Source organism: Nelumbo nucifera, chromosome 2 (genome assembly GCF_055504915.1).
Source record: "Nelumbo nucifera cultivar China Antique chromosome 2, China Antique-T2T, whole genome shotgun sequence".
NCBI lineage: Eukaryota > Viridiplantae > Streptophyta > Magnoliopsida > Proteales > Nelumbonaceae > Nelumbo > Nelumbo nucifera.
The window spans coordinates 40,158,046-40,172,872 of NC_142650.1; the positions used below are offsets into that span (position 1 = coordinate 40,158,046).

At 35.4% G+C, this 14,827-nt stretch overlaps 1 protein-coding gene across 1 annotated transcript in view; it reads left to right on the forward strand.

The window, feature by feature from the left end:
• Window positions 1–10,864: 10,864 nt before the first annotated feature.
• LOC104599193 (RNA-binding KH domain-containing protein) overlaps window positions 10,865–14,827 on the forward strand; it is a 28,959-nt gene continuing 24,996 nt past the window's right edge. The window contains exon 1 of the mRNA XM_010261627.3: window positions 10,865–11,878. Within this exon, the coding sequence (XP_010259929.1) occupies window positions 11,105–11,878 (774 nt within the window). The 5' untranslated portion in view covers window positions 10,865–11,104. The remainder of the gene's footprint in view (window positions 11,879–14,827) is intronic.

The following is a 14,827-nucleotide window of genomic DNA, read 5'->3' on the forward strand; positions in this document are numbered from 1 at the left end:
TTCATGATGTTTAAAATGCTTACAAACCACATTTCATCCCAAAATTTCATCGTTTGACCCACTATCAAACTAAGGTTTTGTTTCAGCAAATTTAATTGATTATAGCATATCAATCCATGGATCTCCATCATCCAAGCCTTATGTGACCAATTAGACTTCACCATCATAACCAAAGACTGAAAAAAAAATACATGAAATTCCATGACCCAATTTAATCACCCCGTCATCTATCCCAACCTAAGACCTCAAGAGTGTGGGGATGATATCAACCCTTTCACTTAAACCTCACTATCCTATTATACCAATTATGACAAGGCAAATAGACTAAAAGAACCTAGAAAAAACCCAAAACTTTAGGAACTTGCATTACCACCTACTTATAGGCTAGGATAAAGAGGTAGAAAGATGAGGGTCTTAGAGAAATTTATACCTATGGCCTAATAGCATCTTCTTAAACCAGTTTTAAGAGAAGTTTGAAGCATTTTTTCACAAGATTTTGCGGAATTCTTATCAATATTTTTGTTGGAAATTAAGCCTAATATTAGGATTCTGTTGTAGCTTGGAAAGAGGGGTTCTTAACACATTTCCTCTCACAATCCACTCGAATACAAAATCTCTTGGTTAATGTCTTTCTCGAAGAGAGTGGAGTCACCATTTAAAAAATAAATCATTTTTTTCCACAATTGAAAACAATGGCTTATTTCTCCTAAAAAATGAGTAGCGATTCATTGTCTTTGAGCTAACCATAAGCTTCCTCGAGCTCACAATCCCTATTTAATTGTAAGAACATAACTGTAATTTGAACAACTACTTGCTTCCTCCTTGTTATTAAAACCTTATATTTAAGGTATTAATTTTAATTAACATTCATTTAATGCTTTTTTTTATAAATCAAAAGAGTGCTACATAAGATGAAGGGTAGAACATCCCCAAACATCACAGACAAATAAAAGTAAGAAAACAAGGAAGGTTGAAAATGTCGAAAACCATGTTAGTAAACGTTGTATGAGTCAACCAATTCACTACCTGATTAGCTTCACGATAGACATGCTAGTAGTAGAGACCACAATCCAAAATCATGTTCAGCTAATAACTCTCCTCGATGATCATCTTTAGGCTCTACAGATTATCCACTCTCTTGTTAAGGCAATTGACAACAAGTTTAGGATCTCCATCGATAGCCACTTTGAAATCTTTAAAATTCAACACAACACTGTGAGCTTCCCAAGCCACTCTAGTTTTAGTGATGTTAATCAAAGTCCTACCAATACAAGCATATTTCACATCTAACACTCTTCCAATGTGATCCCTTACAATACAAGCTATGGAACAAAAACCATTAAGATTGTAAGATGCATCAAAGTTAATCTTCACAACACACTTAAGGGCAATGCCAAACAATAGACCTCTAGGGTTTGTTGCCTTACAAGTAAATCTCATTGTTAATGCTAGCCTTGAGATCCGAAAAATAATTAATAGATATCTCAATCACAATGGGAGGAGATAAAGTATTCCAAAAGAGATTTTCATTTTTATTTTCCCATGTAAGCCATAAAATAATGGTACTTTTTTCTTTTATCCAAGGGTCCACATTCTCAACATTCAACAAATTTGGATTTGAGATTCTTACCCACCACTCTTGAATGGAGTTATCATCATACTTAGGAGCATACATATTTGACCCAACCACAAGCCATACTTACTTCGCATATGAACAGTTTTTAAAAATGTGGTCAAGGTCTTCTTCTTCTCCACAAATCTTGCAAGTAGAGGTGTAAAACGGATCGTGTTGGGTCGGCATGACACAGTCCGTGTGCAGCCCGCGCAAAGTGCGGGCCATGCCATGCCTCCCTCCCCTAGGATATTTTGGGGGATTGACCCGACATGGCCCACAGCCTGAGCCCACGCGGCCCCATGCCATGTCGTGCCATGGGTCAGGCTGGTCCGTGGGTCAAGCCTTAGGCCCGGCCAAGCCGTAGATTGGGCCAAAGCTATTTACTTACAAAAATTCAAAATATTAAAATTTTGAAAATAATTGTTTATTTTATTAATATATAATTATAATTGATATAATATATTATATATAAATATTATATATATAATATATAAATATATATGGGTCGTGCCGCCGATTTACACCTCTACTTACAAGTACTATCAATATTGCAGCCCCTAGTGATCAAGAATTTCTTTGAAGGTAGCTTGTAGGTTAAAACCAAAGGAGGAAAACTTTTAACTTAGGTGGAAAACAGATTTTCCAAATTCCATTGAAACTCTAATTTGGTAAGACTATGTTTCTATTAGCCCATACATTTTGCCATATAGGTAGCCTTGACCAAAAACTTTCCATTGGTTGAAAGTTTGCACACCATAATGTCCTCTATAGGAGACGAGGGAATGAGGATGGGATGGATTTTTTTGCCCAACAAAGGAGGCACAAGTGCTCTAATATGATTAGTTATCCATGTTATTCTCTTGCCATTAATAACCTCACATACCTTGATGTAGGGGTGGCCACGAGCCAAGCTTCTCACAAACTATTCGAACTCAGCTTGTGAAAAGCTCGACTCGACTCGGTTCCGAGCTGAGTTCAAGTCTGATATATAGTTTTGTTTGCTAGTCGAGCCGAGCTCGAGCCCAGTGAAGCTCGATTCGCAAGCCTAATCGAGCCTAGTATAATAAATAAATATTTTTTATTATATACATACATACATACATATACATATACATATATAAATATATAGTAAATAATTTTATAATTCTTAATTTTTCTGTATGTAAAATAAAAACATTTTTATATGTCTATTTTAATTTTTACGTATAATAATAAATGATTTTTATAATTCTTATTTTTATGCAAAATAAAAAATATATATTTTTATATTTATAATTTTTATTTTTAGAATAAACTTGGCTTGCAATTGAGCTCGAGCCAAGTCGAGCTCAAACTTATGAGCTTTGAACCAAGCCGAGCTTGAGCTCAAGCCTAACACAATTTTCAGCGAGCCGAGCTCGAATAGCCAAGTATTCGGCTCGGCTCTGCTCGAATCCGCCCATACCTTGAGGTTAATGTTTTCAATTTACTCCTAATTTATGCCCTCACTAAGAGAAGTGTTGTCAACCTAAACATTATACCAAAAAATGATATTTTTACCATCATCAACTCCCCTTTTTATCACCTCATGGGCAATGAGGATACCTAAACATTATACCAAAAAATGATACCTCTCAACGTCCATGAAATCCCCTTATTCTCTAGGTCAATTAAAATGCGCCATGCTAATTAATAAAGATATTCATTATTTACCCATATAAGTTTTTTAATGCCATGGCCACCCCAACTTTTGGGAGTATACACCCTCTCCCAGTTTAAAAGGCGAATAGGTTTTCTTTCATTTGACTTAGACCAAATAAATGACTCTTTGCTTTTTATCAAGGTCATTGACCACATTGTTGGAATTTTGAAGTATCACATAATAATTTGGGGAATCATACTTGTTGTGGCATTAACAAGGGTTAGTTTACCGGCAAGGGAAAAGAGAATTCCTTTTCCATCCCGCAAGTTTATTGGCCATTTTGTCACTAAGCCCCTTAAACACCTCTTTTGTGACTCTGCCCTCCAAAATAGGAGCACCCAAATATGATGTTGATTCAAGATCAAGAGGGATTTTAATAATTTTAGCCAGGGGTGCTCATGGTTCGGTTAACCGAACCGTGGGGTGTTTTTCTAGATCAAACCGATCTGTTTGGTTTTTAAATTTAATCGAACCAAAACCGAACCAATGCAACTGGTTAACCACGGCTTGGTTTTTCGGGGTTTTTTTTTGCACTAAAAAAAAGGAAAAAGCCTAGTGAGTGTCAAGAGAGAGAGAGAGAGAGAGAGAACAGAGAGTAGGTCTGGCCATCTTGGCCGTCTGGCCCGTTGGGAAAGGGTGGAAGTTGTTTCTGGTGTGGAAAAGTTTTGGTCTGGGCCTCTAGAGTTCAAGACACCAAAAGAACTCAGAGAAGCTATTGAAGTTTGAAGTCTTGAACAAGACACCGAGAGAACTCAGAGAAGCTATTTATTTTTTTTTTTTTAAGAGAGACAAATCCACGATCTAATAATTTTCTAAATCAGGTTTAAAATATCGTTAGATATAACAAAACAAGGTTGCAAGAAGCTATCCAACAAGGTTTTATACTCCAAATTAAAACTCTAACTGAAAGATAGTACTCAAAAACCTAAAAGCGAAAAACATTAGAAAAGTCGTCACCGCTTGCAACAGAAACCTTCTTCCTTGCCTCCAAATATAGAAGGTGATTGAAGTAGAATACATTCCAGGAGAGAATATCATCCCATTAATTGACACCATTGGTAGACTACTTAGATCTTTCCCTCGTCTTTCAGCGCTACCTCTTGAGCCTCCTCATATGCTTCTTCTTCCATTTAGCTCACATCTTCGATTCAAAATTACGCTCTAGAAACTTCGTTGATTTCTTCCGATATTCGCAGGGTTGGAAGGAACTCAGAGAAGCTATTGAAGTTTGAAGACTTAAATAAGTCTTGAACTCGGAGAAGCATTGGTAAGGTGCGTCCAGACTGTCTAAGTCAGACTGAGAGACTGCCATTGCCAGACAGCCCAGACCGGTAGTGACAAGTTCGATTTTTTAAGAAAAAAGGTTGAAAATCGAACCTTGTTATTCGATTTTCAAAAATAATAAGAATATAATATATATATATATATATATATATATATATATATATATATATATCGATCCATTTGGTTAACCAATTTTTTGGTTTGGTTTCGGTTGATTCGGTTTTTTTGCTCACCCATAATTTTAACCACAATCTTCTATAATCTGTTGGGTATATTCTTAGAGAAAGTCAAGACAGATTTTGAGTAATTTTAGTTTTGGCCAAATTCAATAGAGAAATTATCCAAACTTTCTCCAAATTTAAAACAAGCATTAATAGAGTTTTTAGCAAATATGAGGTAGTCACCAGCAAAACTATAGAATGGATATAGTGGGCCACCTCTCGAGATTTTACACCAAATTAGCTTTTCCCCATCACATTCATTGAATTCTACATTTTTCATGAAATCTTATATTTAAGATATTATTTTCATAAAAAATAAATTCTTTCAATAGATCCACATCCAATACTTTTAACGATGCAAAATACTTGTTTTAAAAATTTACCCCAAAATGGAACTATTTTTCCATCCCAATAGCAAGTAAGCAATTCAACCATATGGGTCAAGTGGGTCAATCCATTATGTCATAATTAAATAAAAAAATTAAAGTAAAGATAAATAAAAAAATATATATAGAAAAATTAGGCACATCTCTAATGTTACATCTATACTACTATAACAATTACAAATGGAGTAATTTTATTAATGAGGGAAATGAAATACAAAATTTAAAATCAACTTAGAAATAAATCAATTATTTCTTTGGGTGATGAGTTTGTGATTTTGGTCAAATGGATTGATGTCATAATTAAATAATAATTTTTTTAAATAGGAAAATACAAAAACATAAAAATTATAGAAAAATTTGAACATATCTCTAATATTATATATTAATTAATTATATCAAACAAATTAAGTGTGATAAGAAAGAATTGTTTTTATTAATGATGTAAGTGAAATATATAATTTAAAATATCTAAAAATGATATTTCCATGTAGGTGGTGGGTAAGCAATTCAATCAAATAAAATAGGTGAACCTATAGTGTCATAATTCACTTAATAAAAATTTTAAAAATAAAAAGAAAAACAAAATGTTATAAAAAATAGAAAATTTGTAGAAATTGTGGATGTATTTCTATTAGGGTATAATTGTCATGTTCAAAAGTAAGTACAATAAATAATAATTTTTTTATCAATAAAAGAAGTAGAAATAAAACAAAAAATTAGGAGCACACATGAGACCCATAAAAGAAATTTATGTACATGAGACCCATAAACCCATTCACCAAGTTAAATGTTTAATGGTTTAATTTGCTACATCAATAACTTATTGGCTAAGTTAGTGTATTTATGTAGACAAGTATCTTAATGGTAAATGGACCTAGAATTTTTGTTAAGGTGAAAAATTAACCGGTCTAACCAATTGGTTTGGTCATGGAATAAAAACACTGATTAAAAACCAATGCTGTAAAAATCAATTAGAAGTGTACTTTAATTACCACATAAGAATCATAAATTAAAAAATAACAATAAAAATGTAATACTTTTTGTAAAATTTATAAAAAATGAGCATGTTTTTAGTCTTAAATGTTCATCATGTTAAACAAAAATATGTGTAAAAAAACAAGATATATTGTTATTAAAGATGAAAATAGCTAAAAATACAAAAAAAAGGGATTAATGTCTTACCCATGTCCTATTTACCTAGTAAGATAGGTTAACCGTCCAACCAATATGGCCATTTGTTTGTTAACCAAGGTTGTGGTTTTTTTTAAATGGTTGAATTAAAACAAATTATTTCTTAAATTTGTATGGATTTGAGCATAGGATAAAACACACTAATTAGTCAGTCAATGTTGTTATAATTAAATAAAAGTATAAAAAATAGATATGCTACAAAAAAAATTAAAGAAATAGATTTTTTGTAAAAAATATAACACTCTAATATTACATATTCATCATATTAAACAAAAAACAAGTATATAATGAATACGAAGTATATTTATTAAGAATGGGTAGGGATCTTCAAAAGTTTACATCATCCACAACAATTAAGTGATACAATTTTCTACAGCCACATATTCAACTTCAACCATGGTTAGGGCTATTGAGGTTTGCTTTGCTTCTTGCACATCAAGGAAACCAAGCAAGGCCTTGGAAATTGACAAGCATCACTCATGCTTTTTCTACCTATCCTACTTCCTATATCAGCATCCGAATTAGCTAATCATACAAAAATAGTCATTCCTTCCATAAATTTGGAATTTCATTGTGATATCTCAGTATAATTTTGAAAGCTTTTAAATGGCTCTTTTCTGGATTACTATGGAATATAGCACATAGGCAAACCGAGAACAAGATGTTAGGTCTACTAGCTGTGAGATATAGTAGACTATTTATCATTTTTCTATACACTTTTTATTTACTAGTTTCTCCTCTTGATTAAGATAAAATTTGGTTTAGATACTCATCAAAGTGCACACAGGTTTGGCTTAATACATTCCAAACTTTTTTCAATGTTTCTTTTTGTAAATTTGGACTGACATATAAATGTGTCTTATTCTTGTTGCCTTATTTGCAATCTTAAACAGAACTTAATTCAGATTTCATGTTAGTTTGTATACATGATTAGGAAATTCTTGTTTTTCAAAACCAAGGGTCGTTTGACATAAACTTCTTCGCTTATATAGCCATTTAAGAAAGCACTTTGTACATCCATTTGATAGAGTTTAAATTCTTTATGTCTAGCATAGGCGAATGGCATTCTTATTGATTTTAATCTTGCTATTGGAACATAGGTTTCATCATAGTTAATTCCTTCTTCTTGACCATATCCCTTGGCAACCAATTGGGCTTTATTTTTAGTAACCGCTCCCAAGTCATTTATTAATTTGTTTTTGTAAACCCATCTAATTTCTGGTGACGAAGGGGTCTCTCTACTAGTTTCCATACTTGATTATTTTCAATTTGTTTTAGTTCCTCATTCGTTGCATCCATCCTATGACTATCCTTTAGTGCTTCTTCCACAATTTTGAACTCTATTTGAGATAGAAGGGCTATATTATTCTCTTATGTTCAAGATCAGCTTCTAGTCCTGACCCTTACACTTAGGCTTCCTATTATTTGAGATTTTGGGTGATCTTTATTATATTCAAAACCTACTTCCCTAGGCTTCTGATAGTCCTAGTTTTCATCTCCAAGCAATCTTCCTCTTGTTCATTCTCCTCTACTTGTGATTTAGGTATGGTGACTTTAATTTCCCCATCCTCTCCTTTTCAAGTTCTTAGGAACTCAATTTCGTTAAATGTTACATGAATTGATCCCTCAACAATTGATGTTCTTTTGTTGTATACTCTATATGCTTTGCTAGTTTATGAGTAATAAATAAAGATTCCTATATCAAATTTGGCATCAAAATTTCCCAAACCATCATTGGTGTTCAAAATGTAACATTTGCCTCCAAGACTTTAAAGTAACTGATTCTCGATTTCCTTCCATTATAGAGTTCATAAGGTGTCTTTACTAAGAGATGGTCTAACAAGTACCTTGTTCATGATCTAACAAGCTACATTTAGAGGCTTTGCCCAAAAGTGTTTGGGTATTTTATGTTCATTCAACATGGTTCTTGTCATCTCTTGAGGTGTTTTATTTTTTCTTCCAACAACTCCATTTTACTCGGGTGTCTTAGGTGTAGAAAAGTTATGTGTGATTTCTCTATAATTTTATTAATTTATTCTGCATTCTTTATCATTTTAAACTATTTTTTATGACAGACTTAAGACATTTTGTTGCTTTATTTTTGTGTGCTAAGAAGAAGGTCCAAGTGTATCTAGAATTGTCATCTACAATAACTAGAAAATAGGATCTTCCTCCTAGACTAGTTGTTCTCATAGGCCCAAATAGATCTAGGAACCATTTGCTCATGTTAGGAACTTTAAGCTCTTATGCTCTTTAGCCAACAAACATTTGATGGAGACTTTCTCCTTTTGGGTTATGTTGCACTCATTTTCATCTATTGATTTTTTATAAGCATTCTCATATAGTGCTTGTAATGACGACCATATCTCATATGCTGAAGTATACGATTGAACTCTTTTTACTTCTTGAGTATCGAGACCTCTCTATAATTTCCTAAAGATCATAGTCTAGGGGGATGAGGTAGATCCTCATCTATCCTTCCCGCATGTAAAACCAACACCATCAAAGATAGGAGGAAGGAAGATTCAGTATCCCTCAGCAAATGAAGCACTTACTTGGGTAGCAATTGCTCAATAAGTTATTAAGCTTTCGGATTGGTGAACATGCTTTGATACAATTTATTGGGATTGATAGCTTCACCCAAAGGGGGTGAATTGGGTATAGCTTAAAATATGGTTAGTTCAAGCTTAGAACCTTTCCAAGATCTGAAACTTAGCCTTTTTTAAGATTCAAGATAAAATGTAATGAATTGAAGGATTAATCAGAATGTTTAACATTTAATCAAATGACTGATCAATACAATCAACTCACAACTGAAGGACAAACTGCAACTTCAAACAAGAAAATAATATAATTACAATAGTTACATGGGCTAGCACTTAAATAACATTGAACAATAAATACAAGTAACTACTATAAGGTAAATGTTAACTGAAAGTAAATAAAACATTTAACTATAGAGGTTAATGAACAAGTTAGCGGAAATAACAGTTAAGCACAAGTTCAACAACAAACTTAAATAACTATTAAATTGTAAATGAAATTGGAAATAAATGAACTGAAATGTAAATGGTAATTGCAGAAAATATGTGAAAAGCTTAGAATGGCCCGGACCTTCATCTAATGGAGGGGCAGATGCGTAAATTTTGAGATCAAATTTAAATGAGTAGGGTTTTTAATGATTTGGTAGGGTTTGATTGGTGTAAATGTATTCAGATTAAGGGAATTGGATGTACAAGCATTCTGACTCACGAGAAAATCCAAAATGGAATCCTCATTTATTGGATGGACAAATGAGTGAATTTTGAAATGAAATTTAACTGGGTAGGGTTTCTAATCGTCCTAGACGAATTGGCATGGTTTGATTAGTTTAAATGTGTTCAGATTAAGGGAATTTGAGGTACGAGTATTTTGGTCCACGGGGGAACTTGGAATGGAATCTTTGTCTAGTAGATGGACAAATGTATGAATTAAGGGTGTTCACAAGGAGAACTAAACTGACCAAACCGGCCCGACCCATCCTGATTTGGTCAAATTTTCAAAGGTGTCAGTTGGTTTGAATTCCTAAACTGAAATAAAATGAGAGGTTAGTTCGGTTATGGTTTTCACACTTAAAATTCGAAACTGACCCTACCCGACCTAAACACATACTTTTATAAGACTATACTTGTAACATCTATTAATAAATTAGTAATTATCTTTATTTTAATCGATTGTTTTTATCTTGACCTTGTGGTCATTCAAAACCTTTAATTTTATCTTTTTTGCTTCGTTTCTTGGGGTTGGAAAGTTTACACCAAATAGGAAAATAGGAAATGACGAAGTCTAGGTTAGGGATTAGCCTATTGGAAGATTTTGATTTATTGCCTTTTTGGGATCAACAAGAGAATTCAAGGGAAAACCCCCCTAAGTGGCTAAGCCTAAAACTGCCTAACTCACATAAGTCACAACTTGTCAACATTCATCTAGTTAATTGCTTGGACATTGGAGAGCGACAAGGCACAAACCGCGTGGAAGAAGAAAGAGGAGGAGAGAAAGGGGAAGTGGAAGAAGAGAGATTGGGGGAGAAAGAGAGAGAAGAGAGAGAGGGAGGGCGAGAAATGTGAAGGAATCTAAGATAGAGAGGATTACCGCCGCTGCTGTTCGTGTATCGTGAGGTCAGGAAAGACAAATATTGTTTTTCTCGTCAGTTATTACAAGGATAGTATGGAGATTAAAAAATATTGCAACGGCCTTTTTAGATGAAAGACTAACAAAAGGGGGACTTTGTCTCACAGTCATAGTACAAGGGGGTTTTTGTCGCAAAACAAAGTACACTGAGATCTTTGTCGGTAACCCCATAGTACAGGGGGGAAGATTGAGGGAGGATTTTGTCAATTTTCAGAAAATTTAGTAATAATCAAAGGGATTTCATAAATAGTAGGGGCAGGGTAAGTGAATTTATTAAAACTTAGGGATAGTTTAATAGATTTCCCCTACTTACGTGACATCGTGTTCATTTTTCTCTTCCTCGGTTCTGCCTTCTGCGCCCGGGAAACGAAAAAAAAAAAGGCCACATCGTGTTCATGTTTTGACTAGGATATTGGAGATGGCCTCAAAATCTAGAAAGTGAAGAAACCCACGATTGGAGTTGGAGCTGAAGGAGCAAATACGGAAACAGCTAAACGAGGGAAAAGAGTCCGTTAACGATCTTCAACATGTTTTAGTTGGCTTTATCAGTTCAACCATGGAGGGTTCAGGCTTGGTAGCCCCTAAACGCTCCTTTGATCCTTCCGCTACCGATCGCCCCGAACCCAATGCCGGCACTATCCCCTCTTCCACTAAACGTCGCCACCATCATTCCTCCTCCGCCACTCCATCAATGATGTTCAAACTTCCCCCTCCTCCTCTCAAGCTGTCCGCCGGAGAAACCCTTTTCCGAATCCTCTGCCCGGCGGTAAAGACTGGCGGCGTAATCGGCAAGGGCGGCGCAATCATTCGTCAATTCCGTGAAGAAACTGGCGCTAAGATTCGTATCGATGAGTCTGTCCCGGGTTGCGATGAGCGCGTAATTCTTATCGTTGCAGAAACCCCAAAGAAGAGAAAAGAGAACGCAAATGGAGATGGGAACGATAATGCTGGAGACAAAGAAGAGGAAGATTTGGGAAATTCGAGTTCGAATGCGAATTCTGGCGAGGAAGAGGCTTCGCCGGCCCAACTGGCGTTGGTGAGGGTTTTTGAGAGGATGCTGAAGGTTGATGAAGAGAGGTTCGGAGGTTCAGCGGAGAACGACGATGGAGAGGAGAAGGATAAAGAGAAGACAGTGAATGCGGGTGGTATTGGGGCGACACAGACTCCTGTCGTCTGTAGGTTGTTGGCACCTAGTAATCAAGTGGGTTGTGTGCTTGGGAGAGGAGGCAAGATTGTGGAGAAGATAAGGCAGGACAGTGGTGCGCAGGTCAGAATTCTTCCAAAGGATCATATTCCAGCATGTGCTTCTCCTGGGGATGAGTTGATTCAGGTAAATGTCTCAGAATACTTTCGTCCTTGTTTAAACATATTTTTTAGTGATGTCTATGGGTTAACGTTATGCTTATTTTTTTTTTCTATTGCCCTCAATGTTATTATCTTCATGGGAGAGGCGGGCATTCATCTATCTCTCCCTTTTAGATGCACACAATCAATCAAATAATGCAGCATAACAAAGTGATCGAAAAGAATTTATGATTCTACAAAACAATATCATCAACATATAATACAAATAAGGGTGTTAGAATCAATTAAGCAAGTTAAAGAACTTTATATCTATGAAATTATGTTCATCATAAATAAAATATAGAATGAAATTAAATATGTTATATGTAATATGCCCTATCACCTATTTGATGAACTAAGATAGGTATGGATATTATTTATCAAGAAAAAAAAAAGAAAAAAGATAGGTGTGGATATTGGTTGCTGAGATGCCAGGAGGGAATTAGTTGTATAGTCCACTACTAATCAATAAATTTGGGCTTATAAGAAATACTGCTTTCTTTCTTTTTCTCTCTCAATCTAATTCAACCCTAACCTCAGCTATTTCGTGCCATTTAAACACGTACTGCTCTGCCATTGTGCTCTATCAAGAGCCATTTTTCTGCTAAATTGCAAGTCCTTGGATCATTTCTTTGGCCATTTCCTTCATTTACTTTTTACTGGTACTCCTTCTCAATGTTGTGGTCATTGGTTGTCTATGTGCATTACTGAACTATCTCAGTTGACTTTCTCTTGTCTTATTGCAAATTGGGGATAATGAGAGATTTCCTATGGGAGCCTGGGGTGACTAAGAAAGACCACTTGGTTAAATGGGATGTAGCGTGTAGAAGGAAAGAGCAAGTAGGTTTGGTAATAGGGAACCTGAGTAAGAAGAATATGGTGCTACTTGGGAAATGGTTACGGAGATTTCCAATAGAATAGGAGAAGCTATGTCACAAAGTAGTGGAGACTGGAGTGTATCCATGGGCTTAAGGACAATGGGTGGGTGCTGACCTTTTTGCATAAAACCACTCTTGCTTTGGAGGTTTGACCTTGGAAAGCATTCCTTAACATCCTTCTTGTGTTTCTGAGCCATATCAGGTTTGACCTCTCCTCTAGCAATACAATAAAATTGTGAGAGGATTTGTGGGTAGGTGATTTTCCTTTGAATGTTCTATTCCCTTCCTTGTTTACTTTATCCACCTTAGAGGGTAAACCTATTTTGGACTCTTGGTTTGTTGGTCCTTCTCCTTCGGCCTCTGGGTTTGTCTGGAATTTGGGGTTTATGAGGAACCTTAGGGAGTTGGAAGTCTCTCAGGTCTCTGACCTATTGAAGGCTTTGGAGGGGGTGATGCTAGTGTGTGGGATCCTAACCCTAGGGGATCCTTCTCTTGTGCTTCTTTTTTCAAAATTATAGTGGCCTCCAATCTCCCTCTTTTATTTTTTCTTGTGAAAAATGTTTGGTGCATCCCTATCCCTCCTTAAATTTACGGCTTTTTTCTTGGGGAGTCTTTCTTGGAGGCATTAATACTTTTGACTTGTTACAAAGAAGAAGATCCAACTGGTGCATTTCCCCTAATTGGTATATCATGCACAAATTGAATGGTGAAACTGCTTTTGGCTTACTGATATCCCACCCTTTTGCCTGTTTTGTTTGGGAGTGGTTTCTTGCTTGCTTTGCCCCTATTATCTTGGACATGTTTTTTGCACTAGTTTAAGGTGTCCCAAAAGGAGAGGTAGAATTATGTGGAGATATACAACAGTAGTGGTGCTCTACACTTTGTGGGAGGAAAAACACAAGAATCTTTGAAGGGATGGAAAGAAGAAAGGAAACTATTATTAAAAACATCATGGTGAAGGTTGCAGATTTGGTGAAACACTTTCAATTTGTTTTCAGACTTCACGATGGATATTTTTTTCCAGAAATTGGGGTGTAGTTACAGCCTTTTGTTCTAAGAAACCAAAGCTGATAAAGGAATGGAAACTATCAGAAAGGGGATGGATAAAGCTGAACTTTGATGGAAGCAGTATGGGCAATCATTGTCATTCTGGGATAGGGGGGAGTAATAAGAAATGAGAATGCTTTTTTTTTTTTTACTTTTGATGTACTCAGGCCTGATAGGAGACTGGGACTCCATCGGGGTAGAACTCAAGGCAGCAGTGGTTGGGGTGCAAAGGGCAGAGGAACTTGGGGGTTGATAAACTAATTATTGAAGGAGATTCCAAAGCGATTATAAGCTGGTTATTGAAAAGGGTTGCAGCAAAGTGGAACTACAGAAATGAAATAAGATGTTTTGAGTCTTTTGACAGGCATTCTAGAGATTTGCAATTGATACAATGAGTACAAAAATCAGCCAACAGCTTGGCTGATGGGTTAGCAAAACAAGGGATCACTAGGCACCAAATGTTTTGGGCTCCAAAAAAAACAAATGTTTTGGGCTCAGCTGTAGTAATGTATGATGTGGGGTGAGATAGTAGGGACTATGCTCACGGTTTTTTATTTGACTTGTAAACTTGCAACTTCTTGTTGCACTTGTTTTGTTCTTATTTAATGAAATTCGATTTCTGTTGCTGATTAAAAAAATCCTCCCTAAAGACCGATAGGCTTGTTTCTAATTCTGATTTTATAGTCTTGCCACATATCCATCTCAGTATCCTTATACAAATTACACTCATTTTTTGAACATGTTACTTCTTGATTACCCAATATTTCGTTGTCTGCAATGTAAATGGCTTTGGTGAAACAACCAATGAAGAGTTACTTTATTTCCAAGGGGGGTAGAGTTACTTTGATTAAAGCAACTTTAGCCAACTTGCCTTTATACTTCCTGTCAGTCTTTAGAATTCCTAAGAGAGAGGCAAAGAGGTTGGAAAAACTAATGAGGGATTTCTTATGGGAACCTGGTGAAGAGAAAAAAGATAACTTGATTAGGTGGGAGGTGGTGTGTCGGAGTAA